The sequence below is a fragment of the Accipiter gentilis genome, chromosome 19 (genome assembly GCF_929443795.1).
Source record: "Accipiter gentilis chromosome 19, bAccGen1.1, whole genome shotgun sequence".
NCBI classification, from domain to species: Eukaryota; Metazoa; Chordata; class Aves; order Accipitriformes; family Accipitridae; genus Astur; species Astur gentilis.
In genome coordinates this window covers 1,921,954-1,946,810 of record NC_064898.1, presented here as the reverse complement: position 1 = coordinate 1,946,810, position 24,857 = coordinate 1,921,954, and the positions used below count along the sequence as shown (strand labels likewise).

At 40.6% G+C, this 24,857-nt stretch overlaps 2 protein-coding genes across 7 annotated transcripts in view; both read right to left on the bottom strand.

Moving 5' to 3' along the window:
• The window catches only part of SPART (spartin), a 338,589-nt gene that overhangs the window by 40,356 nt on the left and 273,376 nt on the right, over positions 1-24,857 (bottom strand). The gene's annotated exons all lie outside the window — the stretch shown is intronic.
• DCLK1 (doublecortin like kinase 1) overlaps positions 1-24,857 on the bottom strand; it is a 247,869-nt gene that overhangs the window by 36,085 nt on the left and 186,927 nt on the right. For 4 of the 6 annotated variants that reach the window (XM_049822760.1, XM_049822759.1, XM_049822761.1 and 1 more), the window contains 4 exons: positions 12,459-12,543; positions 11,013-11,121; positions 6,135-6,192; positions 5,267-5,386 (listed from right to left, as the gene is read on the bottom strand). In XM_049822760.1, coding sequence (XP_049678717.1) covers positions 5,267-5,386; positions 6,135-6,192; positions 11,013-11,121; positions 12,459-12,543 — 372 coding nt within the window. Of the gene's footprint in view, positions 1-5,266; positions 5,405-6,134; positions 6,193-11,012; positions 11,122-12,458; positions 12,544-19,271; positions 24,151-24,857 lie in introns of those variants that run through there. The other 2 variants (XM_049822762.1, XM_049822764.1) reach the window with 2 other exon arrangements.

Here is a 24,857-nt window from a genome sequence, read left to right as displayed (position 1 = left end):
TTCCTCCAGCTAATACTGAAGCACTTTCTAGCATATACGTCAGACAATCATACTGGAAGACATTTAAGAATTAACATCAGCGTTTCACCACAGCTACAAATACAGACGGCAGCTTGTGCCATTTCCAGTTCATCGTGCTATCTAATTCAGCTAAAAGCTATGTCCAGTCAAAGAAAAACAAGAAAACAAGAGAGAAAGAAAGAAAGAAAGAACGAAAAGAGGGAAAATTAAGTGGACGTCCTCAAAGTTGAAATTATCTTCACCAGGAACTGAGGCAGCCATGACATTTGGACTGTATTTCCAGAGCTGAGCTGGCAAGCGGGAAGAAGAACATGTAAGTGCTTGGCAAAAGACCAAACAATAAGTTTAAAGAAGAGATTAAGGAGGAAGCTTGAGAGAGTGGAGGAAAAAACAAACATCTTTTGAGAGACACTACTCAGAGGTATTGGGCCTTCGGCCAAAATCAAAGCAGTACCACAAAGAAAACACAGACCAACAAAAAAAAAACAAAAAAACAAAAAAAAAAAAGAGGGAAAGGGTAATTCTGCAGAAACAATGCAAAAAATCCCTGCTGCAGTCAAAACATCGAGGAAAAAAAAAATCACAGGAGACTGTATTTTAAAGAAAAAGCAGGTATTTTCTGAAGGCAACTGAGGAGTCCCAGCTTTGCCAACTCTCATGATTTTATCTATAGCCTCAAGTTATTTGCTGGGGTTTTTTAAGGCTCAGCTCCAGAGTAAACACTGTTTTCACTAAGAGAAAGGAGGAGGGCAAAGAAACAAAAAAAGAATTTTTCCAGGAATCACGGCTACAGAGAAAAAGGTAGGAAAAGACAACCACCGAAGACACAAACCTAAGAAAACAGACATTACTTGTTAAAAAAACCCAAACAAATTATTACAAATTTCGCATTGTTGAGGTGCAGCTGAAGACTGCCAGGGCAGGTTTACTCCCACTACAGATGAGAAACCCCAGCTTTGGAAACTGCTTGCAGCCAACCATCATCAAATCTGGACCACATCAAAACCTCTTGCTCTGGCTGGTGACTGATCAAGATACCCCAAGATACATAGTGTCAAGGAAAAGGAGGAATAAAAGGCCAAGCTAAACCAGATAGAGGATTAGCGAGAAAGGCCAACTATTTGGCAAAAGTACAATACCATGTCCTTCACGGCATTATCTGATCCCTAAGTATTAGATATCAGCATGTGGCAAAATATGTGGGATAAATAATCTATCTTCCCTAAGCTCCATCCTGTGAAGCCCCTGTACCAGCTGCTTTTTAACATAAGGTAGTGGATTAGACACATCTTTGGTCTTATCCAATATGTTCCAGATGCTCAGGAGAGGTGTCAATAACATCAGCAAAGGATCTGCCTCCAAACAAAGAAAACAGTCTGAGCTGAGATATGAGGGGCAAGAAGCAAAGAAGCTGAACCTGAAAAAGAGAAAGGAAAATTTTGGCCTAAAGTCAGAAGAAAAAGAGCAAATGTTCATGTGCAAGAGAAACCTAAACTCAGGAAAAGATAGAGGCTGCAGAGCACATTAACAGACAGTCAAGCCAATCTAAAGCAGAATAATTTTCTCTATTTAAGCAGTCTACTTTACTCGGTAAAGTTTCTTACCAGGTAGCCTGCTAAGAAAAGCGAGCATTTGTTTAGTCTGTGGGAATCTCTGCAGTTAAAAGAGAGGTGATATCCTGGAAAGAGTTAACGGAGCTGACAGCTATATCAGAAAGAATTGTTTTCAGACTTCCCTTTCCCCGAAGAGCACTTTAACCTGCTAGGTTCTGCTTAGCCGATTCACACAGCAGGTCACTATCATTTATTCAGGCACAAGGGGTGAGTTCAGGATGACATTTCAGTCTTAAATCCCCCTTTCTGGAGTGAAATGGGACCAGCAACATCTGAACGGAGTTTTTATTATCTGTGCACATGAGGAAGTATACTTGGAAGTACAGTAACCAATTATTTATTTATTACCTTGTTATGTAAATGATATAATCTCTCTTTTCTTCTGCAAAAGTGAAATCATATCCTGGAGCAGTAAAGGAAACTCTGCAATAAATCTTGCTTGTTAAATTGGCCAAACCCCTGTTAGGTTTGAATAACAATTTTGTTTCGCTGTGTAAAAAGGCAATGTGCCAGAAACCAGGTCCTTGCTTCCTTTTACAAGCACCACTTGCAATGTGTTTATATTTGTATTTATGAAGTGCTTTTTCTTACACTTTACAAAGCAATGAATGGCCTATCTGCCGTGAGGTGAGGGCAGTATTTGCAGCAGCCACTTATGTCAAACATGTTACTGCCAATTAATGCAGGGTGGTATTAACTGAAACCGTGCTCTGCAGTATCAAGCCTTTTCTCCTTGAATTTCTTTCCTGTCTGTGAGTTTGATTTAAAGTCAGGTCTTCAAAAGTCAGTCAATAACAGATGGTTAATAAATTCTAACAGTGCATGCTATGAAATGGTAACAGTCAGCAATTGGCGAATTAACAATTAATGTCTTTCCAGAAATACCTTCCTGGTGCCCACAGAGTACAACAAGGCTTTTTTTCCCAGTTAAATATTAAGGAATAGATGTTTGCTCCGAAGAAACAAAGTTGACTTCCCAGGATCAGGATATTTCTTCTAAATTTCTTCTATTGTTCCACATAAAAGTAAAGAACATTAAACCAGTGCTCTCCGGGATATCTGAACTACAGAGGTGTCTATAAAGCCCTTCTATATCATAGCTAAAAGCACAAGTATCTTAGTATGTGCAGCACCCTGAAGAGTGAAGAAGAGCGCAAGGAAACAGTTTTTTCCAGAAAATGATTACAACGGATGGTTTTCTTTATATACATCTTCTAGGGTAGTTATTTTGTAAGAGTTGTTGCTCCCCTCCTCTCTTATTTAGCTGAGTAGGACTTTGATTAAAAATCCACCCGAGACTACCGTTTGAGCATTTTTCAAGCACGAACAGCACAGCATGTTGCACCCATAAAGCCAGCTATGGGCTTACGTCTTGGCACGTTAGACAAGGCGCAGCTTTTACTTCTTAGCACATCTCATGGGGCCAAGATGACGGATTTGTCAATGCAGGCTGAAGCTGCGGCTGCGTTCGATTGCAGCGCCGTGCAAGAGTACCGCGGGACCTTTTAACAAGCTCTCGCGGACACTGGTAAAAACCTGCAGCAGCACGGATCTCAGAGCGAGCTCGCTTACCACAGAAAAGAGCAGTAATTATGATTACAATAGTGTTAGATGGCTAACGGCGTCCGACCTGAAGCTGTGTTACCTCACCTTGCGCTCCTGAGTGCAAGAGAGGGCTGTGACTGCGGTGGGGAAATTCTTCTGGGACCGGTTACACAGAGGGATTCGTGCTGTGGAAGAGTGCCACTATTTTGCTTTTTTCTTGGGGTTTAAGCTCTCCATCAGAGACAAAATGGGAAAGCTGGTTACCCTGTCAGCTCCTTGCCGCCAGCACATCCCGGCGTGCTCCTCCAGAGCCTGGAGGCGGTGGGCGGTGGGGCTGGGGGGACCACAAGCTCCACGGGACCACGCAAGCCGAGTCGGGCACCTGGCAGGCCCAAACCGAAGAGGACAGCGCTGCCACCTCCCACGCTGTGGGGCACGGCCTCAGCTCCTCACGGATAACAAGGCCGTCCCAGCCTGCCGCAAGGACAGGGAAGATCTGCCCATCCACCCATGGGCCACACTTGACGGCCTCCCAGCAACGCACTGGGAACACGGCCTGTATGACCGCTGCTGCCACAGAGCACGGGGGACAACGGAACTAACCAAAAAACCCGTTCGTTCTCTTTGCTCTCCAGCCCAGAGATCGAGAAGTTCTTTTAAGACCCACTCGGACCTGGGATCATCCGACCTAACACCTCAATGAGGCGCCCACATGAAGAGCATCCCCAATCTCCACCTATAACCAGAGCAGAGCAGATAACAACCCTGCTTGCCAAAATCGCCTTCTCTCCCGACCGCTGGTGGTGCCTGTTTCTAACCACTGACACAGAGGATGTCTCCCGACGGTGACCACGCTTTTAATTTAAGATACGTGGAAGCGATTCGGGTGCCAGGGTTCGGAGTGCCCGACTTGCTCACAAGCGCTGAGCATGCAGATACCACAGGCCTGCGCACAAATGCTGCTGCTGCACAGCTTCATGGTCATCTTTGTCCTGAAACACTCAAAAGCCGTGGATTTCCCAGGTGTAGGCATGACAGGCTGCCCCAGGAGAACGTGCTGATCGAGGTACAGAAATGGAGGTGGCTGCCGGAAAGATCTCCTTCCCACAGAACAGCTGTGGAAGGAGGGAGAATCGCTAAGCCCATTAGCGAATGTGAAAAACAGGTGTATTCTGTTAAATGAAGTATGGAGGACAAGATGTCCTCAGCGGTTTTCTGTCTTAATTCCTACAATTTATTCGAATGTATTTTTACCACCTTTTATACGGAGTGGCATACTTGCGTATTAGTACCAGAACCGAGAGCTAACTTCGTACTTCTTGCACGGCACTGTTGACAGTATGGGGGCAAGACATGACCTGGTCTGACTTTCATAATCCAATTTGAACATGTAATTCCACCAGTGACTGAAATAAATGCATGAGATCTGGAAGTTACTATGATGGAATAAATAGGGGACCAAATATAAAATACTGCATTTGCAAACGTACTTTTCAGAATAGAACCATGCTTTAAATAGCAAGTTTCTCTCTTTCACTTCTCCTGTCCTCCAGCTTAAATTTAGATTATTATCAAGGAGGCAAGCCTGACAATGTGTTAATATAAATCAGTAGAGAAAAAAGACAGGTGATATTGTTTAAATTTAACATAAATTAATAAAATTTAATTAAACTCTATTTTATCAAAGAGTATTGAATTATGAAGGCTGATATTTACGGCTCTTCACACTGGGTGTATTTTCAATTCACCTCAAGGCAGATGCGTTTCTTTAAGATAAAACTTTTTAAAGATAATTCTTTTGGGGAAGCAAATAAAACGTGATCTCCAAAGTGCTGTCCACAGAGCACTTCTGAGTGTGGCTTACAGAAAGTTAGACAAATATTTGACATGTGTGAAAGCTATAAAGAAAAATCTGACAGTGGGTGACACATCTTTCAGTAGGGTGTTGGACAAGTCTACCTTCAGAGACACCTTCCATTCGAAATTATTCTGTGATTCCATGATTTTTAGTAAGCATTAGTACCAATGAAATTTCTCGATATGGTTGAAACATTTCTTAATAAGCAGCTTGTTTCCAAAATAGTCACCTTTACAAGTTCCATGACAAGGTACAACTCAGTTGGCATGTCCATCTCCTCAATCAGAAGTACAATATTGGGATGCTTCACTCGTCTTAAAATAGATACCTCGTTCTGGATCATGTGTTCCTGCCACACAAAAAAAATCTTTAATGACTATGGGTTGGTGGGAAAAAATTTCACAGTGGAAAAAGCAGAGAGAAGTGGGACCTGCGTGGATTTTTCTGGGCTTTTTAAAAGGGTAACAGATGTTGCCTCCAGCAATATGGAAGGAACATACCTAGAAACAACATCAGTGTGATAACTGAAAGAAGAACAGAGAGTAGAACAGAGAAAAAGAAAGGGAGGAAAAGACATGTTCCTGATGCAGAGAAAAATTAAATACGGAAGCTTCTAAAATTTTTTCTCTGATGCAGAATCTTTTGATTTAAAAATATGATAACATCTTCTCAGAGAACCTTTTGTTATAGATTTCAAAAGCTAACAGTCACTTGGTATAAAACTGACATAAATTTTATAAACCTTGCATACTGTTTAGACATAGTGACTGGTGTTGTTATAATTATTAGTATTATTTTTCTGATTTCTATAACATCTGGAATTATGAAAGTTAGAAGACATAATTATGGGTATAAAGTGCAAGGGGAGTGCCCACACACAATCAACCAACTTGAGAAACAACACACACATCTAGAAAGGCAAATTGCAGCCTTTTATACTGATATTCCAAGGGTCTCCAGAGGGCAGGCAAAGGCTTCAACCAAAAAAATTCTAACACTTGCCAAGAAGAATACAAATACTGACAGCTTCCCAAACTGATCTCTCACAAAATGTTTCTTGGGGGAAAAAAAAAAAAAGAAAATTTTTTTGTACTTACTTTTCCTCTACATTTACTTTTTTTGATTATTTTCAGAGCATATTCTCTACCAGTTGATCTGAGGAAAGAGAAATGAAAAAATTGTATGATCAATCACATTGAATATTTTTCTCAGTCGAGTTTATATTTGTCATTTGAGCGCAGTAGGTCTGGGCAAGAATTCTATTCAAGTATTTGTTTTGTCAAGAAATGAAGCTTGGATTTGACTGAAATTGTGAAGTCGAGCCAAATTTATTGAATACGTGTGCCTGAGAAAAAAAGCATTAAGCATTTTTTTTGAAAAATGAAGACAGTTCAATGTTTTCAAAACAAAATCAATTGATTTTTTCATTTTGTAGTGGTAATTGTTATTTCTTCTGCCGTTTTATGTAAAAATATTATATGGTATTTACAGATCCAAATCTTTTCAAAACCAAGTTTTGTTTTCTATTATACAAAAAAACCCCTGTGGAAAATACTTTTATTTTTTACTTAAAATGAAAAGACATTTGTTTGCACATCTACACTTACAACTGCTATGATAAAAAAGTCAGTCCTTGGAATAATGTTTTATGTATTCAGTAAGTATATGATATTTAGCAGAGTTAAATATGATGTTTACAGGACAGAATATGAAAGGTTCTGGAGATAGTAAGAAATTATAGAGAATTAGTTCAGGATGAGAACACATTTCCTTTTACGTGTTTTTGTTTTGAAACCATATAATATTTATTGCTACCACATATATACAGATATTTATTATATAGAATGCTAACAGAGAAAAATAAGCTTGTAAACAAGTTAACGGTACCAACTTCCACTTCTTAATCAAGCTACAAAACCAAAAGATGGCTGGAGGGATGAAACCAAGAAGCTCCATTCACAAGCTCTAGTTTCACTATGAGGTTAAATGAAGAATGGGTAATATAAGAAAAAGCTCTCACCGAAACGCTTTCATTTTGTAATAAAAATCTAAACAGCTTTACAAAAGTCTATTACATTGCCCTTAGGCATAAGTTTGGATAAAAAATAAAGAAAAAAACCCCCACCTCTCAAGCATACGTGCCTAAAATTGTGCAGTCTATCAAATAGGACATGCAAAGCGAGTCATAAACTGAAAGCACTGCATTTAGGAAAACGACAGGGCATTTTCATTGCCATATTTAAGCATGGAGAATTCCTCTGGAAATGACGTACCACTAGGTATTAATTTAAGGGAAAATGGGGACTTCAGTAAAAAGAAAGAAAAAACCCAAAATATTAATTCTGTTTGAGCTCCCAGGTCAGCAGGGAGCAAAGACAGTCTGTATTAAGACATCAATTAAAAGGCTGTGCAAAGAAATCACACTGGATGATGTCTTGGAGAAAAAAGTACAGCATGGCTGTTCAAGACTTAAGCGAAGCAAAATTAAGAACGTCTCGTATCTGTACTCCCCCCGCAAAGGGGTTTAATGCTCCAGGCACCAGAAATGGGCCGCACTCCACGTGGGGTGCCCCGTCCTGGTGCTGCCGTTTGGTGGCTACAGTCCCAGCTCAGAGAGGGGACAGGCAGAGATACGGGTGCTATTTTTGGGGAATGGAAGGAGGAGGTAGGAGAAGGAATATTAGAAATTAAGATATCTGGGGTTCAAACTCAGACACAATACAGCCTCTTTCAATAGGAGTCTCTTTCAAGCTGCTTGGTTGCCCTAGGAATGCTTCCTTTCTGTCATGAGAAAGGAAATTGATGGTTTTTGTTGGCCATGGGAGACTCCATGTACTCCAAAACACTGGGAAATCTGAGCTAGTGAGGAAATGTCAGAATTTGGAAGTATCTGAAAGTTAAAAATGAACACATATAAAAACACCACAGGACAAATTGCACATATGATGGAGCAGATATGTAACGAGCAGATGACAACTCTGACTGCTCTTTGTTTTGGTAAAAAGAAAATTAAAGCTAAGATAATGCAAATCCTTTCCCCTGAAAAGCTGCAGAACCGCAGGCTGTCAGCAGCGCGGCAACTTACACACCCGCCAAAAAATATGCACGGCCATGCCAGAAACTCGCAGTGAAACGGGCATCTTGCCTCTCACCTATCACTCAACCCAAACAATAAAAAGGTGCCACACAAAGTAGGAAACACGTTACAGCTGGATAAAAGTCTGGACCCACAGCACCACCGCAGGGCACAGAGTTAGACCCCTCGTTCATAACAGGGCTCCGTGCTACGCTCCCTGGCCATTCTAACCTATTGCAAATTTTGCAGAGATTTCCATTGCACTGGAGACAAAAAACTACCGCCATTATTTCCGTGTCTGCAGTAAATGTATTTGTGCGTGCGTGTGTGCGTGCCCGTGCGTTCACAAATGCACAGAAGGGGCTTTAGAAGTCCTCACGTGAAAATTTTGAGGATGGTTTTTGGTTTCTATTTGCACTGTTCCTTGTCAGAGGAAAACGCCTGTGAAGGCATTTGAGGCGTTGGAGTGGATAACCAGCGCGCGCGGGCTGGTCTCCACAGCTATGGAGAAGAAGTGATCGGTGAAGATGTGTAACAAGACCCGTTCCTACTTGCTTAACACCTCACGGCGCTACTCCTTTGAAGTCTAATGCACACAGGAATTGTACATCAGAAGAAAGTGGAAAAGTCCTCTGTCCCAAGTATCACCCCATCAATTCTGGCTTTGCAAAAATGATGGACATATCAGACTTTGAAGTGAGGTGTTTTTTGCTTAGAAAGACCGTGAAGAATGTTTTTGAAGGGGTTTTACATGCACTGGCTTTAATTTACCCTCTGAGACTTTAGTCTCTCCTTCCACACTTGTGATGGCAAGGGTATACGGCTTTAGAAGTGGAAATGAAGAGAAATAATTCTACTTTAATTTTCAAGCTCTCCCAAAGTAGTAACTCTCTGATATAAATGGGATCTACGGAATGGTACCGCTCAGAGACCATAAGAGCATGTATCTGGCAATACCTGAGTAATCATGCTATTTGAGCACATATTCACTAGATACGTCGTGTTATTGGATACTTCTGGGACCAGTGGGATAGACTAGAGGACAGGAAACAGTTTTCATTTAAGCTCTCGAGGATATTGTAATCAGTGTTATTTTTAGGTGTGGTGGGACCTACATTTAATTCTGTTCATGTCTTTTCTCTCAGCTTGAGAAAGAGTTGTAAAATGCACACTAGCACATTTGAACTGTCTCTCAGCACAACTGGCATTTTCAGCTGAATGACAGTGTATCAAAACCTCAACCTTTTTTACTTTGCCTTGTAATCTGTTTCTCTTAGTCACTACTCACTCCACTTTTAGCTTGCCTTCTTCTCTCTTCCTAGTTGTATGTTTTCACCCACGTTTTTCATCAGTCATGCCCCCTCCATAGGGTTTTAGAGTGCCTTCTTGTTTTCATATTGTTTTGCTTTGCTTCCTTTCGGTTTCCATATTCCCCAGTTTGGCGTTCAGACCCTGGGGGTTGATCTGAACAGCTACTGCCCTCCGGATGACCAGCTCCACCATGAACTCACTCTGACAGAGCTCTAAAGGCCTCACAGGAGCTTTGGCCAAGTCCCACAAGCACACTGTCAGCTGATACAAAATCCACTCTTCCCCCTTTCCCCAACAGCTGTCTTCATGGTCTCCGACCTGCCAGACTCTTTCGGATGCAGAGGGGGACCTGTCGTTTTCCAGAGAGACCCTAGTTTAAAACCAGCCAAGCTAATTTATCATCATCTGCCATGAGATCTAATCTTGACTTACTCTCTAGGGTTAATATCGCATTCTTACAGGGTAAAGAGCAAAGGTTCTTTCTTTGAGCTTAAAGGTGAGGTTACAGTCTTCTGCAAGAGTCTCCTCTCCAGGATATGTTAATAGGGGATATAAAACTTGTGGAATTTCATTATCAGACCTTGACGTCTCTATCGTTCTTTCTTTTGGACATCTCTAGCTCTGGCATTTTTTTGCCTTCTCTGCACTGCTACTATCTAACACGAGCAATCTTACAACCATTTCACGTACAGGTACCTTCTGTCTTTTTCACCCCATATTCTCCTATTTTTAACAATACCACCAAAAAGCACCTGCAGTTCAGCTCAGAGCATTTTTGTCTTTGTTCTGTCTATTTTTTACATTCTTAATGTTGGGTAGAGCCAGTTCAAACCTGGTTCATGACCTGCCTGACCAGATTTAGAAACTGACACCTGAGCTAGTCAACCTGGACACTTTCAGCAACACCAACATGTGAGGTGACTTGTGACTTCTCTGATCTGGAATGGATGTCTAAAATCAGTCTTTAAGGGTGACTGTTCTCATCTCTTAACAGTAAAGGGCATGGAGAAGTTAGATTTTGATGTCTGCAGTGCAGGCTCCTAAACTTGGTTGAAGCTCATATAATGGCATAAAGCAGGCAAGCAGAAGATAGATGCCCATTTAATTAAAGATAAGCACGGAAGAGGTTACTCCTCACTGTCAGATGGCAGAATAGATGGATCCAAAGTCAGCTCTGTGCTGACCGTCGCCACTACAGCAGACACAGAAAACTTCCTGACATCTTTACAGAATGCTCCTACATGTGAAATGTTTCATTGGTCTAACGTAAAGGGACAGTTGCAAGAACATACCGCAAGGAAAGATGTTATTTCAGTGCAACAACAAAGATTTCACACAAAGAACTGGTAAAGTCATGCAGAGCACAGCAGAAAAAAACCCCATATAAAACCCACAAAGAATCCAATTCATAGACTGTCCCTTGGACTCACTCTCTTTTTCCTATGAGAGGGCATTAGTCTAGTTTTTCCATCTGGCATTGAGACATTACCTTATTACATGTCCTATATTCTACAAATAAAGACATGATCTAGGAAAAGCATGACATTAATGATTATTTTTACAGTAATAAGCATATTATCCTCCTCACCTTTCTATACACTCCTTCACAATAGCAAAATTTCCATCTCCTATAGTCCTTCCGACTTTATATCGCTCTGCTATCGATGCTGGAACCTGGAAACCTTCCTCCAACACTTCTGAAAGAATCATTAGTACATTTTTATTGTTAGTGAAGGAAACACAGATGTTGCACATAACATGCATTTTAAGTCTATGGTTTAGGAGCCTGGAAACCATTCCGAGTCAGTATCTCACTTACTGTACAGTCAAACCATGCTGCTGACATTGTATATACTCAACAGGTTTCACACAGATACAATAATGAAAAATAAGACTTCTGGGGGCTCAAACATACCACCATTCGAGTGTTACATGGTTTACCATTCCCATTGCAATATGCCCCCAGGACAAAACCAAAATTGTATTTTTTTAATTATGAAAAGGCCTCTGTGATCTGCACAAGCGCAGACCAGCCTCCAAAAAGGGTTGGAACTCCTTGACACAGCATGATTAAATATATGTACCAAAGAAGTCCAACACTCAAGCACTTATTTTATTACATCCTGTAAACTGAGACATCCATAAAACTCCTCATGTGCTAAGTGCTAGTTCTCCCCCTCCCCCAATATTAAATATTTAGTTTTTAAACAAATGTTCTCAATAATACTACTTCGCATGCAACCTGGGCACCAGATGTTTAGGTAAAATTGCATTACACAGTGTCTAAGCATAAGAAAAGTTTGTAGTTTCATGTGTTTTAGTGCTCATTCATGTACCATTATTTTTAAATGTATTTGAAATAGCGTGTTACAAATACCTAACATGCCTCTAAAAGCTGACTGTAAACTGCAGCTGATACAAACTAGTATATAAAAAAATGCCTCTCAGAAATGTGACTTGAATTTATACTCTTTAAGGCAGCGGGTTTAACTGTATTTTTACCTGTCCTTTGTTCCAGTGTAGCATTAAAAGCGAATGTCACAGCACAAGGAGGCTGGGGTTTGCCTGCAGTCACAGGCAGCAGGAGGAGTTAGTGTCAGATGGGACCATACACACACACTTACGTGTACCCGCGTGTGGACTGGCAGTATTTGAGCGCACACTACCCCTCGCTCAGCCTTAGTATGGGGTGAGACTAATCACTTTTGAGTAAAGACCCAGGACTGCAGCAGGTTCTTTAGTACCGTGACAGACGAGACAAAAAATTACTGAGATAATCCAGCCAGCGCCGCGTCACCTGCAGAACTAGCACCTGGAGCATCCTGCAACAAAACCACCTCCGAACAGGGATGTCCAGATCGAATCCGATCCAGAGTGAACGCAACTGGTGTGCTAAGACTGACGAGCCTCCTCTGGGAGAGTCATCCAGCCCGCGACGCTCCCACCTTCCCCGGCAGGAAGAATGACTCATTTCCTACACAGCTGCTGTTATCGCCACATCGACTGCTTTGAAATGTCAGCCTTCAAACGTTACCTTCTGCAGGTCCATCATTTTCATCCATAGAGCTGCAGACTTTGGTGGATGCTAATGAGGTAGAGGAGCCACTGTGTTGGGAGCTCTGGAAATGGAGAGACACAAACGAAAACAGATGATTTTTAAGGAGCACGAGTACCTGCAGCATGTGCCTGCCGGACACATGTCCCAGGGAGGCTTCAGCATTCCCTATGTAAAGCATCAATTTACTTTGGTGGAGGGATATGTGGATGCTTGGGAACGCGTCCAATTTTTCCACTGAATTCCCACTTTCAGTACCCCCGCGTACACGGAGCTATCCCTGACCCATCACACGCAGCAACGTGCAGCAACGCTTTTACGTATGGTCTACTAGTTTCTCGCTATTCCACACACGTTTTGGCAGGGAAAACCGAGGAGCTGCATGCCCTCTGCAGGCAGGAGACCGCTTTTTCAGCCACTCCGTTAACCCAGCAGGCACTAGAAGCACCAACGTCTGTTTTGACCGACGCTGGCTTTGTTACAGGCAGAATTCCTCAATTTTGCAAACCTTCTTCTGGTGAAATCCTCCCCAGTGGTGGTCTAGAAGGGAGAAATCGCTATAGTACTATATGGAGAAAATAAAATGTCAGGGTGAAAAATGTTTGCTTTCTTGGAAAAGCAATTGATGGGGTATAGCTCACTTGAGGCATGAGTCCAGACCTCGGTTTCAAGTACCTGTACAGCAAGTGTCTACATTTGCCCATACAGTTAATGGGGAGAGGATGGTATCTCTATAGTCTCTAGAAGGAGACTCGCAGCCACCAGCTCGGATGCCAAAAGAGTAGCAGGCAGATCTCAGAAGGGAAGCCTTCCAAAGCACCCATCGGTGTTACGTATGGACTCCAGGCACGTACTTCAGGAAGACTGCTTCATCACACATCTAGATGGACGAACCTGCACAGACGTACGAGACGGCCTGGATTTCACCCAAAACATCTATCCTGAGCTGCGTAACGATTGTACAAACGTATCTTCAGGATTCTCCCGTCTTCAAAGCAAATCGGGAGAAGCTAACGGTGCAACAGTGGCCATTTAAACTCACAGCAAAACTGAGCGTTTCCTCAGGTCCTCGTGTTGCAACGTCAGTGAGAAGCGTTCAGACGATTTCCAGAACGAAAACTTTCTGGGGTTCACCTAGTTCGCATGCTGAAAGGTTACGAAGCGCTGCAGTATTTCCTCACCTCCTTCAATCTATATGTCACATAAATTGCAGGCTGTACTGCACGCAGCTAACACTATCAGTTCCTTATCTGCGTTTGCAAGGTATCTAGATGCCCGCAATAAGGGTGCCAATCCACTTGACAAATTTAATACAGCTTCTTTGGAATGATCTCTCTCCTCTGCCACCGCAGAGCACGGCCAGCGACTGAATAACTAACAGTGCAGCAGTTGGGATTTTTGCAGAGTACGGAGCCAGGGATAAGGCAGTCAGCAGACTTAAAAGCTGGCCAGGATGCTGAGTTCATTTGAACAGACTAATTTTTAATTTCTCCCACAACAGATTAAGGTCAGATGATTTAGACAAAGGCTGAACTTGGCCTATTTTTCACTAAATAGTCCTGCGAGCTTGCACATCCCATCTACCAAGAGACTCTTTGCCTTTTTTTTCCTTTTAATCAACCCCAGCTCATTCTTTTCATCCATCCAAGCATTTCTTCTGAGCTTTGACTAGAATTAAAAATTGCATTAATCAGTTTTTGGAATACTTTTGCTGCCTCTTGACAACAGAAGTGAGCACTGACTGATCTTATGCAGTTTGCTAAGATATTGCTGCCCTTGTTTCAAGATTAGGACGTGTTTATGTATGCGCTATTCCTGTGCTAAACGCTGCAGGACATCTCAGTAAAACTTACCTCTGGTTCGTTTTTGAACAAGGGAGCAGATGAGGATCAAGGTAACGGGAAAATGCTAGGAGTTCTCATGCCTGGAGAAGTCACTCTCAAAGCCTATTTTTATACACATGTAATGAGAGAATTGTTTCCTTTACACTCCTGCTCGTAAAATAAGCAGAAAAACATGTTTTCTCTACTCATTCTCCCGCGTCTGTTTGTTTTCCTAGACCAGGCATCCAATTTCTTACTTCCCACTCCACAGTATTTTCTTAAAGGAATTACAATTTAAATATGTTTAATATTTGTTACAGATGCAACCAGGAATGAATCTTTACGACATTTCAGGGGTACAACACAAAAAGGTTAGTGCTAGCTTTTCAATAGATTACCAAGCAGCTACTTTATTCAGTTTTTTGTATTTTAAATACTGAGATTACACTTTTCAGCAGATGTTAGGTCAAGACTGCCGACTACACACCGCTGCAGCTTTCTTCAGCAGTCTGACAGTCCCTTTACAGAGTTTCGCACCCATTGTTCTCATTTGTGAGAATGGGAGAAGTGAAAATCGAGACCTAACTCGGTGGCCACATATTCTCAGAATAGGTGCCTAGAGGGACTCAAATTTCTGTTTGGGAACGGAATTTCTTAAGGACCCTCAAGACGAGGTTTAACTGAGAGCTGTGACCGCTCAGTCCTTCCAAAATTAGATTTCTTCGAGGGCCCATTTCAGCAAAGCGCTACAGCAAGTGCTTCACTTTAAATACAAATAATCTTAATGGCCTACACACGACTGAAATTAAATTCACTCCTAAATATCTGCTCCCTAAATATGTATTTAGCCAAGGTTTAGTTAAACAAACAGAAAAAAAGTGGCCCATAGAATATTTAAAGGAAATAAAACATCGCTATGAGATCGATTTTTAAGTGCCCCTATTTCTTTTCTTACTGACACTGCGTAAGGATGGGAAGGCTAAGATGATATTCACAACTGAAGAAGAACTAAAGTGATGCCTTAGTAGCATATACTGTACCAAAGCTCTGCAAACAAAGCATACAGCCCCTTCAGTGAGATCTGCGGGCGAAGCACCGGCGTGTGAGCCGAAGCAGAGCTCACCAGCGACAAGGAAGCAGTAGCTAAGAAGACATTTGCTAAAAATACATACCGAGATTTTTAAAACTTTAAAATTTTTACATGAGTTGAAAAATATGAAGAAAACACACACTTTTCATTACCTTTGCTGAACCCCTCCTATTAAAACAACAGATTAAAAAGAAATCAGGAACCGTACACTTGCACATATTCACCGAGTCTGCTGACGGACCCCCTTTCACAATTAAAGAAACGTTACTAGGTAAACACGACACAAATATTTTCATCTTTATTCAGTCCTCTGGAACAACATGCAGGCATTTATTTATTTCTCTTTACTTCAGCTAGAAGGACATTCCGTTTATTTAGACTTTAATTAGCTCGTTGTTCTCACAAGCTGAAAGCCCTCCGGGTCCAGCAATCCTTGTGGGTCTCGGCGTTCCTTCCAGTTGGCTTGCCAATCGCGAGGCATTCTGTCGTGCACACTGTTGCTCTCACAGCTGTGGACTCCATCAGGGATATTGCAGATGGGGAGGAGGGGGAAAAACAAACTCTAAGCAAGGGTATAATCTCTTCAACACACAGACCTTAATGCAATTAGCTGTTTTAATTTTAAGAGATGCTGAGGTGCTTGAAATGTCATCACTTTTACACAGATTTAAAGGGGTCCAGTTGCACAGGTTGCCAGCACATGGCCATTTTTATGGCACACCTCCATAAAAGCGATGGCATAAAAAAATCAGGGCTTTGGTGTAAGGACTTCAGATCCTATTCAGGTTTATATAACAGATGGCCAGCACACCACACATCTCATTGATGTGAACGGAAACATTAGTGCTATAGAGTTTCATCCATGTCTCACTGGGAGATTTATTTAGCAACTGTTTTGTAAATAGTTTCTATCTCAGTGGAAATTGTGCTATGTCCGTGGAAAAAAGGCAGTAAAATAAATATTACTGTAATCTCTCTCTCCCCATACTCACCTTTGCCTTAAATTAATCTTAAAAAGCCCCCTCCAACTAAAGAGCAGGGATTATTCTTGGGGACCACCAGTTATGAAAAGAAACAAGTATGACTAGGAAGTTTGTTAATGCAATTCAGATTCCTGAATCTTAAACCCCAAATACTGCATTATATTTTCCAAACCTCTCAAAACCTTTATTAGCACATATGGAGGCTGCAAAGTCTCTCAACAATAGATGCCTTTGTATTTTCCTAGCATGAAGGAAGCATCTGGATGAAATGTGAGCAACAGAAATGCACACAGGTGTAACGCTAAGTTTGGATCTCATGCAGAGTTCTGCTCTTTTAGAAACAGGCTTAATGAAGCAAAGATTAAAATTAGTAAACAAAGTGTGAATTCAGGAAGGAGGCTCAGGATGAGGGAATTATTAATGTCTTTAAATGATGCCTCCAAAGATTTCCGCTATTCTGAAGAATTCTACAGAATTTTAAAAACATACAAAAAGCGATGTGTGTCAGTAATATGTGCAAGATAAGTTCAATTCAGCAAGGATAAATAGCATTAAACCCAAAACTAAACAGTTAAGCAACCACGCTCACCTCTTTTGGAGCCCATACTAGTGTTCAGTCTGGTTATAAATAACCTTTGCAAGGTAGCCGCCATGAATTCCTGACATAGTCAGTTCCTTAGCCTAAAGATCATCACAGTTAATGGTAAAATAAAGACAACAGTCCAGTGCAGGTATTAGCTCTGAAGGACTTTGAACTCCTGTAAGATGTAACAGTGTTAAGCAAGAAATAAGTGAGTGTCAATACAACAAAATGGTACATCTCCAGAGAACAAAAGGTAAAGCAGAGGACAGCTGGTTTAAAACAGTACAATAATATATTTTGATGCAATTTTTAAGAAGGGAAACTCATTTTTTTATTTTTCAATTTAGAGAGAAGCAAAGGGTTACACTGAAACGCCTTCTCCCAACTCTATCCAGCCAAAAATGTTTTTGATTTTCTTTTGTTTAATCGCTTACATTTTTTTGGCCCAGCCAGCTGAGATGGGGGAAAAAGTTTTCATGTAAACAGTACAGAGCTGGCAAAAAATTACTTCAGGGAGAAACATCAAATCCATAATCTTCATGCCGAAAGAATGGAAGCCAATGGAATTCAATGTATAGAAAGAGAAATGATGCAATTGTTTTCTTTTCAAATTCAGACACTGCACTAAACTGACACATAAGATCCAAATTCATTTATAAACTGCTTCATCTGGAAAGGAACAATAAAAAATGTATGCGAAACTCCTTCTTATCCACAGTTCTACATCCTGCCCTGTCTTGTTAGACACTTGACTTAAGAGAGGCCCTACATACTTAGAGAAATGGTATTTTTTTGTTCATTTCTGCAATTCAGGACTTACACAGCTTGGCGAAGAGCTAAGTTCAAACAACACAAGCAATAATCTGGTGTAGTCATTCAGGAACTTGTGTTGGTTTTCTTCTTTGAGGACAGAGGGACAAGTGGGAGAGTTTGCAAGGAAATGGAGCTGACAGACTGAAGTTACATTTTTAAGCTTAAGGACTTTGTTTTATTAGGATCCTCTTGTTAAGCTGCAGCATCGACTGCTTATACACTCATGTGATTTGTGTAACAAGGCAATTCTGAAAGACCAGCATAGTTTCCTATATGGTATCTAACAGTAAACTTAAATCTAACCTCCGCTAGCTCCTAACAGCTGCTTCCAAAGCTGAGCCATAATTCAGACTGTAGGCTCGCTCAACCTTTGGCATCCTCCAGAAAAGATTGATGATCTAAAAAAAAAAAAAAGTATCAGATTCATGGTATCGGAAGTTGACCTGTCATTACCGTATCCATACTGTGGTTAACATAAAAAGTTACAGGTGCGGTGAAGCAATGTGAAGGTTTCCTTTTTCCTTTTCTAAAGTTATACACAAGTAAAATTTTCCACTCAACTACAGAATAAAAACTGAAAGGCCATCAAAGGAGGTTCTTATTTCTTCCACCTAATTAAGGGCACAGCACAATCACCACTTTTATGTTGAATCTATCCGAGTTGTATTTTAAAAGCTCTCCTGGTATTCTTAACTGTTACTTGGTAGAGACAAACCTCAATTTTATTTTTTTTCTACTCTTCCTCATTTCTATAGTACTGTTTCCTTTCTATGTCTGCACACCTTTTTTAGGCAGACCTATTTACTAGCAACCAAGAGAGTTTCAAAACTGGAACTTTTGGCAGGCCCACAGATCCCTCTAGGAGAGTGTCTGAACATCAGCTGAAGCATCAGACTGGCAGATGACATGTCAGAAACTAACATCTCTCTTCCCCTGCCCAACAAAAAATAAAATTAGCCTATAGATATGTATCTTTAAAGAGTGGAAAGACGTATCAAGAAAACAAGGTACTTATTTAAAACACCGTGGGTAAGTTTCAGTACTCTGAGTGTTCCACAGGTGTATTTTCCTAATACTTGTCTTACGAGGAGCGCTGCTGTAGCTGAGTTGTCAGCCGGGAGCCGGTACCTTGCTTTCGACAGTCGGCTAATTTCCCACTTCAGACTTCACGTCTATCCCGTTGCGTGCACACAAACTTACCCATAAGCAACTGAAGGCAGGTATATCTACTGTCTGCGAAAGACCCGCTAGAAACCAAATTCTTCCTTGAAGGATCTTTTGCCTCCACACACTAGAGCCCAAAGTTTACTATTTAAAAAGGCACTGTGAACGCATCTACTATTTAAAGGAACCCATTAGGATGCATGAATCCCGTATGCTTATACCAAATGAACTGTTAGATGGACAATGCTGATCCAAAAGGAACAAGCGATACCAACTGCAAGTACTTTTTTAAAGCCTGTTAATCATGTTTCCAAAATAAACTCACTGAACAGTGTGTATTTTTTAAATATATTTATTACATCGCTTACAATAATCTACAGTAATGTTAAATCTAGCAAAACAACAAATTGCAACCAGGATGACATGGTCAAATATGAAACACAAGTACAACACAGTATGATGAAACAATGGCACAAAAATGAAGGTGATTTTCTTCAGCTGATTATATGAAATAAAACATTCATCGGCATTTATTTTTGCAAGTTTTACATTTTTTGTTGATAAATCAACAGCTTTCTTTTTGGTTTCCTGCATCACATTAATACAAAAATGGTATATTTTAAAAAGCAAATATCCAAGAACTTTTCTTAAAAAAAAAAAATTGTATGCATAACTTTGTAAAATCTTAAACTTATGTTGTAAATGTGCCAATATTTACAGTATCGTAGTGCAACTAACAAAATGAAGAGGCCTTAGCACAAACATTGTTAGCTCCTCTTTCACTAGAGTCCAAATTCCAAAACACTGTTTGCAGGGCAAACCACAAACTAATTACCTCATATAACATCAGACAACAAGTACACGCTGAATACAGAACAGCTTTTTTCATACTTCACTGCTGAGGGTTAATTTAAGCAAATCTGAATATAACCAACATGCGCAAACATGGACACAAAAATGCATACAAAGATGTACGTGTGCACTGCGTGTGTGTTTAACCCTTTGCTAACGTGTGCGTACACGACACGTGTACCTACATACCCATGGCCTTCGGCGGGGGTTAGGGCGCTCGGCCAGCCTGGGATCAGGCGCGAGGTGGAAGAGGCAAACCGAGCCAGCCGAAAGGTGTTACGACAGCGAACTCGGCTCAGAATGGCCTCTGCTCTGCTCGGCCAGCCCTGCTTTCTGGGCGGGGGAGTCTCCTGGGGGGGCAGCGCGCCCCTTTCCAAAAAGCGGGACAAGCGCTCGCCGGCTTTGCTCTGCGTGAAAAGCTACTGCTGGCTGCGCGACGCAAGGTTATTTCTCTATTGACCGCTCACGGCTACAAGCTCTCGTCCCGTCACTAACAGATAAACTGGAAGTGAAGATCAACTAAAGAATAATCTCGTATTTGGTTGTGTACCATTATCTGGGTACAAGAAAAAGCACAGACAGCATTAATCTAAGTATTCATCAAGTGACGAGGTAATTTAGCACCACAAAGATCTTCCGTTTGCTCGTTTCGCTACCACTTTTGACAAAACGGTAAACTTGGGTTGATCAGATGTTCTTTTCTGTATTACTGTTAATTCATTTTAACATTCAGAGTTGGAGGACATTTTTTCTAACATACTGCACTATAATGTTCACATCGCAGCGTGAAGTATGAAACTGTAAAAGGAAACGCTATTATTTATTTCAATTGTTACGCCACACAATCTCAACCCAGCTGTTTTTCAAGGCTGGTTAACATTATGTACCCTTTCTTATAATATACATTTATAGCCACAACATTAATGCCCCAGAATTTTCACTTTACAGCCATATACGTCCTGTGAAAATGCTTTAAAGGGAAAAATAACTAAATATAACATGCTGTCGCTGAATTATTCTACGAATTGAAAAGCAATTTTCACATTGGATAATGAATGTTAAAGATTTTACTGATTTCAGCAAAAAAACTTCTTATATTGCATGAGTTAATACACTGCAGAACAGCGCAGGTCAAGAGGAGACACAAGTCGGAAGATGTCAAAATAAACCCATTTCAAATTCACGATTAATATTTTGTCTGTGTCTATGTATTTGTGCATAAGGCCCTATCCTTCCCACCTTGAAGTCAATCGTGGGTTTGCCACTAACTTCAAACCGAGCAGAACTTAGCCCTTGTTTGTACGTGAGATCTCTTAAAATTGTAGAGACTTCCTTGGGGGAGCCGCTCAGCAAGTACAGGTGGGTGCAGCTCCGCTGACTTTACGAGAGCTATAGTGAATCCCACCAGATGAACATCCTCCCAGCAACACATTTTCCCCACATATTTGTTTAAAGCCACAAACGTGACGTAACTGTGCATGGGTTTCAAAGCCATTAATCTATGTGTGTGTGTGTGTGTGTGTGTATAAATATAAACATACACATTCTGTGCTTCACATGTGAACTGTTTGTTGCATAAAAGAAGAAGAAAAGAGATTAAAAAAAACCCCAGAAAGTTGCAGAAAGCATTAGGGAAATAATCACAAATATTCATAAAGCTCAAAGGGAAGCAGAGCATTCACAGACTATACAAGACTCTTTAGCTACATCATAATCACCTTAGAGCAGGCACAAATAATGCAGCAGAGAACTAGAAGAGGTTCAAACACTATAAAGTTGCTTAAGCTATTTCATTATTTAATGCAGTCAGTGAAATCTAGGGACAAACTAAAACCTGTGCTGTTGCAAGCAGAACTACAGCATCAAGAAACACAATTTCAGTTTCACCCATAAGCTGAAACCTTCTGGTCTTGCTTAAAAGAAGCATTTCATTTCTGCTCGTGTATAATGGGAATTACATTCCACACAAAAGGGATCTCAAAGTCCATAAACAGTGTACCTTTTCAATCTCTAAGGGACTTTCATTCCTTAAATGAAATATTAATGATACATATTGCCCCTGAATAGCCCCTTAATACAAGTCATATGCTGAAATGATTAAATGTTATGGACTAGCATATTCTTTGAAACAGTCTTGATGGAGAACTCACTATGATAACAATTACTGATATAAAGTCCATTTTTCTTTTCCACAGCTAAGCGAAGCCATGGGATTCAGGTTTGCTGGCAATCTGTGCTCCCTGCGCAGAACAAACATTCTTAATAAACTGCCTTAAGCGGCAGTAGCCTAGATGGGAGAGGGGAGAAGAAATAAAATTCCTGGAATTTATTTTCTTTACAGGGAAAAACAATTTTCAAAACATCAGTATGTATTTTGTTCAGTCTGGTGGAGCTGTCTGAATTTTTGGACACTGATCCCAATGCACCTTTACATAATACGCATTTCTTGGGATTAAGTAATACATTTTACGAAGACATTCTCTCCTAACAGGCAAAAATGCAAGTAACTTCACAGCTGCAAACTTTTTCAGTAGAACAGGACAGCCGTAGGATTGGGGTATGTTTGGGGATTGTTCCTATCCCTGGGAACAGTTTTGGATCTGAAGTCTGAAGCAGGAATGACAAAACATGCATTTCAAAAGGGAATGACCTAACTGCTTCAGCAAACCTGCCAGATCAATGCCTTTCTCTCCAGGTGATACTGGAACCAAGTATTGAGAACAGAGAAGGTAAGTTTTGTATTCTGCTGCCCTTTTACTTCTTTTTGCAAATATCCTCCATAAAGAAAATGATATCGATACAGTGAAGCTATAACATCACATGCCAACATTTTCCAGCTGCTGAATTTTATTATGGACAGATCAGTGTAAAGGAATTATTTCACTACATTTAGAAGTCAGCATGAGGCAGCTAAACATTTTCTGCTATTAAGTCAATTTTCCTGATTTCAAAATATATTAAATCATCACTAGTGTAGCTCAAAAATATAATCTCTATAGATTTTTGTTGAGGATCAGAATCACACTAATTTCCAATTCTTAAAGCATTATTTTCTGAGATACGGAAAGGAAAGATATAAGACAGTAAAAGCGTGTGATCGCTACACTATGGGCTTAAATACAACATAAATTTTAAAGCAATATGCAACATTCGATGGGAAATATTGCTATTACGTAAACTAAAGTAGACTAAGGTTCTCACAATAAAGCAGCAGAAAACAAACAGAATTAGTAGATATTTGTTAAGCAACTGGTTATAATGCATGACCTACTTTAACACTAAAGGAGTTTTGCATATTCATGCTGTACAAAATGACCACCTCTAGAAATTATGAAAACAGAGAAATTAGGTCAATAAGAGGATGATTTACAGTACCACCATTTCTGTAGGCTTTCATTTTAAAATGCGTACAATGTCTTATTACAGCAAATAGAAAAAGATGTTCCTGTCCTTAACATAAGTGAAAATAATCACTCGTTTCTCAGGCAAAACGTGTTTTTCCAAAAGGTGCCATCATACATGTGTCAGACGACGCTGCTAGCCAGCAGGCCCCCGTATTTCCTCATTTAGAAACCTGTCCACATTTACTTGCAGCACACGGGTGATCAGCGTAACAGCTTGTGCCAGGTAAAACGTTCACGTTGCCTGTGAACACGCTTCTGCTTACAGTCATCGGATGGTAATGCAGCGAAGAGAACTTGAACACTGCTTTGAAAGCATTTACTTTTTGTCCTGTGACCACACAGGATTTCTCCATTTTCTTTTCATTTAGATAAAAAGACTAAACTTAGAGCGTTCTAAATGTGCGTGTCGGGATCAGACAGCGTGATGCAAGCAGTTTAATATGGCAGGGTTTTAATTTTCTGCTTTTTACCTGTTCGTTGGTAAAAGCAAAGTATTCATTAACTGCTCATACCACAATGAATAAAGATACCGATGGTAAAAACAGAACATATAATCAGTACCTTAGATGATAAAAAGAGCACTATTCATAATTGTGCCCAGTATGGATTTGTGCGTTATATTCACCTTATCCAATCTTCGTTCCTTAAAGCGTGCACAATGCTGTTTTGTATTTGATGGACATTTTCAATGGCTCATTCATTACAAATTCTTGCATTAAAATGCAGTGGTAAAGCCAAGAATACCTCCACACACTAGAATTAATTTGGCCCCATGTTTTTAATATCAAATATGCAAAACTCTTTTGTGCGATTCACTATTACTGTAAATTAGCAGCTATTCTCTTTAAAAATGTTAAACCTTCACCAAATCACAAACCATAAACATTGTTCCATTTTCTCTTTTACACTGAGTCTCCTACTGAATCCATATCATCCGAAGAGAGTGGGCGATACAGGTCCTGTAAGATGAAGTGCAGTATACATTTGTTTATTGTGTTTGATTTGTTGCACTGCAACTGTCTTATATTCTTTTTGTTACCATGGACCAGAAGATATTGTTTAACATAAAATATACATATTCTATGTACTCAGGTTTTTGGCTTAACGTCATACAATTATTTTTTAATCAACCAATAGATGGTTAGTAAATAAAGCTGGAGTTTCAATGTACAACATATTCTAAGAGGCAATTTTTTTGTTTTTAATCTTTCCTGTTAAACACTATTAAAACAATATACGTCTGCTCTGGAGACCCTCCTAGTTTTTTGGAAGCTTGGCAATATGAATTCAACCTTAAAGGGAAAACGTCGCCCTTTTTGCTGTTTCACAGACAGCAGCAGGAAAGTGAGCGCTTACCTTACATAAGGTAATCACGACTTGCCACCCGCTGGTGATACAGCACAGATCCAGCAACGCCTGAGCCCCAGAGCGCTGCCACTGAATATTGCCTTTACCCACATTGTACTGACAACGGTATGTCTTTCCCACAGTTTTCCTGTGTCCGTGGGTACGCGTAAAAAGCCGGCACGTAACATCCCCCGTCACCGGCTCTTTCCGACGGTAGCCGAGCAACCGGCTCGTGGGAGCAGAGGGAGAGTCTGAGCGTACGGATCCGCTTCGTCTTCCCAACGCCCGCTCCGAGCATCCTCCGATGGATCAGACAGCC